Source organism: Ahaetulla prasina, chromosome 5, assembly GCF_028640845.1.
Source record: "Ahaetulla prasina isolate Xishuangbanna chromosome 5, ASM2864084v1, whole genome shotgun sequence".
Lineage (NCBI taxonomy): Eukaryota > Metazoa > Chordata > Lepidosauria > Squamata > Colubridae > Ahaetulla > Ahaetulla prasina.
This window is the reverse complement of record NC_080543.1, coordinates 43279201-43283911: the sequence shown is the minus strand read 5'-3', so window position 1 is coordinate 43283911 and position 4711 is coordinate 43279201. Positions and strand designations below refer to the sequence as shown.

General features: G+C 34.7%; 1 protein-coding gene across 1 annotated transcript; it reads right to left on the bottom strand.

Annotated features, from left to right (window-relative positions):
• Positions 1-288: 288 nt before the first annotated feature.
• Positions 289-2840, bottom strand: LOC131200284 (olfactory receptor 5V1-like). The gene is made up of 2 exons (XM_058186936.1): positions 1937-2840; positions 289-311 (listed from the first exon to the last, which is right to left on the bottom strand). Exons 1-2 carry the CDS (start codon positions 2838-2840, stop codon positions 289-291), a joined length of 927 nt encoding a protein of 308 aa, XP_058042919.1.
• Between the last annotated feature and the right edge of the window lie 1871 nt (positions 2841-4711).

The following is a 4711-nucleotide window of genomic DNA, read 5'->3' as shown; positions in this document are numbered from 1 at the left end:
GGAAACCATATTAGACTTTAGGTTTCCAGACGCTGCCACATTTTTCTCCTGAGGGGAGGAGGGGGGGTTGTGGGGTATGGTAACATTCTTCAAGCATTCAAGGTCGGATGGCGTTCACGTCTGCAGGAAGAGTGGCAAGAAGATACTCGAGTGAACTGGGAGAACGTGGGACCATGTGACCATCAAAGGGGTCAGGGGGGTGGGACTCTTGGGGTTTGTATAACTGGGGAAACGAATCCGGAACTTCAGTTTTGGGAATTGCACTCATCGCGTGCCAGTCTCCTCATGCTAGTAAAGAACTTTGAGAAAAAACAAAAAATGCCTTTGAGTTTCTTTTACGCAGAAGAGGTATTTCTGGAACCTTGACACTGAGTCATTGAAGTTTTCGGTCATTTGATAGTAATGAAAGAATTTACTATTCTTGATGAGGATAGATATTGGAAAATGAAATGAGATGAAGTCATGATGGTTATGCATATTTAATACGCTTTGGAAAGATATTATTTCCATTTTCCAACAAAAATGAGGAAACATTTGGCCATATAAAAGGGATCATATGTACCATGTCATAGACACTAGAGATGTTTTGAAGTAATGATTGTTCTACTGAGTGCATGGGGAATCATTTCAAATGTTACAAAGGCAGATAGCAAATTACCTTCTGGCTACCTATCTACAGTATTTTCAAGAAGTATTGTGCACATGTTTAGTATGGAGTTCTATTTATCTTTGTGTGCAGTAAAGTATATTTTCTATTCTACTAACTCAGGCTTCCAATAATCCATTCTGATGACATACAGAGCTATCCAAAAAGAGTTAGACAGATATATTGTCAACCTTTGATATCTTATAGACAATTATTAGAAACTAAGACACAAAATCTTTGAGAAACATTCTTTCAGGAAAATGCTACTTCAGCTGGCTGATTTCCATATGCTCAGTCTTTGTAATTTCGAGTGGTAAAAGCACAGAGTATCTGGACGGCATGATCTTTGCCATTGCTATATTCCGGAATTCATGATTTATCACCCTCCATCAATTTATTTTAAACATAAACAATTCATTAAAATTAGCATACAAATGCATATTTTCAATACTCTGCTTCTGAAAAGTTTCATAGATGCCTTTGACAATAGCAGCAACATTCATTGCCTCTGTTCCTTTTTTTGAATATCCAAGCTATTATGTGCATATACTCCAACATTTCACAGTTCCAAGACCATTTTGAAAATTCTTTCATAACTTTCCTCTAGGATCCTTTCAGAATACAAAAAATGTTTGATGTACAAAAGTGGCCCTTTTACCTCCAAAGGTAAACAAGGCCATAAAACAGACATCTGTCAGACAACGCTTGAACCATTTATCGCTCTGGAGATAATTCCTTTAGAAATGAGATAATAGAAATGTTGGTAATTTCTTTGCAAATTCATTTCCCTTAGGTGACCATAGGAATGTTTTTATTAAAAGTTTCATTGTAAGTTACAGTTTCTTTAATTAGAAACCATAGGAAAACTAATAATATAAAACTATTTTAAGCAAATATTTATGAATCAATAAAGACAATAAAATTGTCTTATTAATAAAAGACAATAATTGTTAACAACCATTATAAAAATAAAATGTGACTCATTCTGAAAAACCACAATATAATAGTGTAAACTGCAGCCTAATCTTGGATCTGTTAGTGTTTTCAAAATGGATGAGTAAAAAGATTTATCTTCATTATAGACAAACAAAGAGAGGGCAGTTAAGTTATCTTGGGAAGTGTTCCATAACTGGGGTGCTAGAGCTTCAGGTGGGTAGTTGATGTTAATGTCTAGGTTGGATGGTATCTGGAAAAGCAATATTTTATGCACCTGGGTCCTAAATATTGGTAATCATGTAGACTTTTTTTCTCTGCTCAAATTCTAACTGCCAAAGAAAAATGTTTTTTTCATTTTCATTAGGCTGGCCTTTACCTCTTTATTCCTAAGACTATAAATAATTGGATTTAACATGGGGGTCACAATACAATATAGAGAGGAAATCAAAGTATCAATATCCAGAGAGTATCCTGAACTAGGCCTGTTATAATTAAAGTTAGCAGTTCCATAAAATACTATAACCACAATCAGATGTGAAGCACAGGTAGCGAAAGCCTTAGCTCTGCCTTTGGAGGTCTTGATCTTCAGAATGGTGCCAATGATGCGGATGTAGGAGATAAGTATAAAGAGGCAGGGGGTGAGTCCTATCAAAGCACTGGCTAGATGGAGTACAGCTTCATTCACTGACGTATCCGAGCAAGAGAGCTTCAAAAGCAAGGGGACATCACAGAAGAAATGGCTGAGCTGATTGGATTTGCAGATAATTAAGGATGATGCAAGAAGGGTGTGCACCAATGAGTTTGCTAAACCACACAACCAGGAGAATCCTGCCATCTGCCTACAAGCACTATGGCTCATGATGCTAGAGTAATGCAAAGGACTACAAATAGCCACATAGCGATCATATGCCATGACAGCCAACAGTACACATTCTGTTCCTGCACAAGTAATGAGGAAAAACAATTGGGCAACACATCCTATATATGAGATAGTTTTCCTCAGTCGAAAAAAATTAATGAGCGTAAGGGGGATTGTGGCAGAGATATAACAAATGTCTAAAAAGGACAAATTTGTCAAGAAATAGTACATAGGTGCATACAGAGCCACATCAGTCTTGATCAAAGTGATGATCAGCACATTGCCCACTAAAGTTATTGTATAGATTGCTAAGAAGATAAAGAAGAATAAAATATATAGATCAGGATGGTTTGAAAAACCTAGGAAAATAAACTCCTTTATAAAAGTTTGGTTTTCCATGTCAGTAGGATTGTTTCTGAAAAGATAAAGAAAAAAGTCTCAAAGACCAATACAGTATTCAATTGATATAAGACATTAAAAATACACATTAGCTGGATTCATAATCCACCATTAATCTGTAATATGGTTTATCTGGGTGTTGTGTGAATCCAGCCTCTGTGAATCCAGCCTCTCAAAAAGCATTGTTTAACTGCTTTCATTATTAATTAATTACTTTAAATAATCATTAATTACAATTAATAATTGTATTTAATTAATTATAACATTATTTTATAAACATGACAATGCATATACATATGATAGATAGATTATATATATATAATCAAGAATTATTTCCACAACTGCTTGAATATAAAGGCTAAACTGAATTTAAATTCTTCATCATATGTATCATACCAGTTCTATATTCCAGTAAATCCCTGAATAGCACAACTTTCAGTTTTGCAATATATTTATACTGAAAACTTGTAATAAAACAATATTGTATACTCTTGATTATGTTATTATTTTATGTATTATAATATTTATGCTCACTAGAACTAAATATCCAAATTGTTTCTGTCTTATATATGCAAGTTTCTTTTCAATTTTTTTTCATAGAATACTTTCAAAGTCTTTATGTAGTCTCAGTTTCATTCCTGATTTCTATTTGCCTGCTAGAAATAAAAGAAAATTGCAATGACTGAAGGAGAAATGGATTGATGAATCTAATTGATAGATAATATTACTTATAATTATAGACATATTTTTAGGTATTTAGATGGATGGGCCTTTATAAAAGATTGAAAGGGCATGTGAAAGCATTCTTAAAATGGTGAGATCTATATCATTTCAGACTACAAGAATTAAATAATGAATTCAGGCTATACAATCTTATGAAAAAATTCCTATCAGCCAGAGGAGATCATAGAATCAATTCATAAGAAAAATGTTAAAGCAAAGGCTGTGTAGCCATCTGTCAGATTGCTTTAATTTGGATCTCCTTATGGAGCAGGACCATTACTATTCTATCAGTCTGGTACAGTGAGATATACAGCAAGAACTGTACACAGCAAAATGATTTATAGATTCTGGATATATTTATTTGTATTAGAGATTATGCCATTCTCAACCTTACTGCATTGCTTACCAAGATATAATGAAAATAGCTACTAAAATTAACAATAAGAGAAGAAACACAAATATAATAGCAACAGTAAAAAACTGGGTATATAACAAACGTTTAAATTTTCTCCTAATGTGTCACAAGAAGGCTGCTTTCATCTTCAAGAAGAATTTATGTTGGCTCTCCTCTTTAATATGCTTCAAAAGTAATTTTCCTTGAGGCTTCTAGTTGACATCGCGGCAAGATCGGACATGAAGAGCAGTCTCTGTCTCCCGTGCTGAGTTCTCCCCGTTGGTGGGATTCAAAAGGAGCCAAAACCACCCTATAGGGGCAGTGAAGTAAAGAAGGGTGCCCTGCAAGATCACAGAGAGTCGCAACTCTCCTGTCTGACCGGGGATTCTTTTTCCTCTCAGCCATGGCAAGGAGAAGAGGCAGCTGAAAGATGGCTGCCATGAAGCTGGGATAACCAAGGAACAACTAAGACTGGTGCTGGAGTGAAGTATGTGAACAGTGACTGGAACTGGGGGAGAGGATTCCTTTTTACTTAAAACCTAACCCCAAGAAACAATTTTAAACTATTTGCTCAGAATTGTTTGTTAAAGTGGCAATTAAGCATTCTGAGAAAAATACCAAACCAGAAGGAAAAGACCTAAAGAGAGAAAAACAATAAATTTCTAAAAAATACAGAAGATTGGTCTTTTAAAGTGGGAAGACATGGTATTGGGAAGGCATTTTAAAACATTGGAATTATTTACTTTAAAAACTT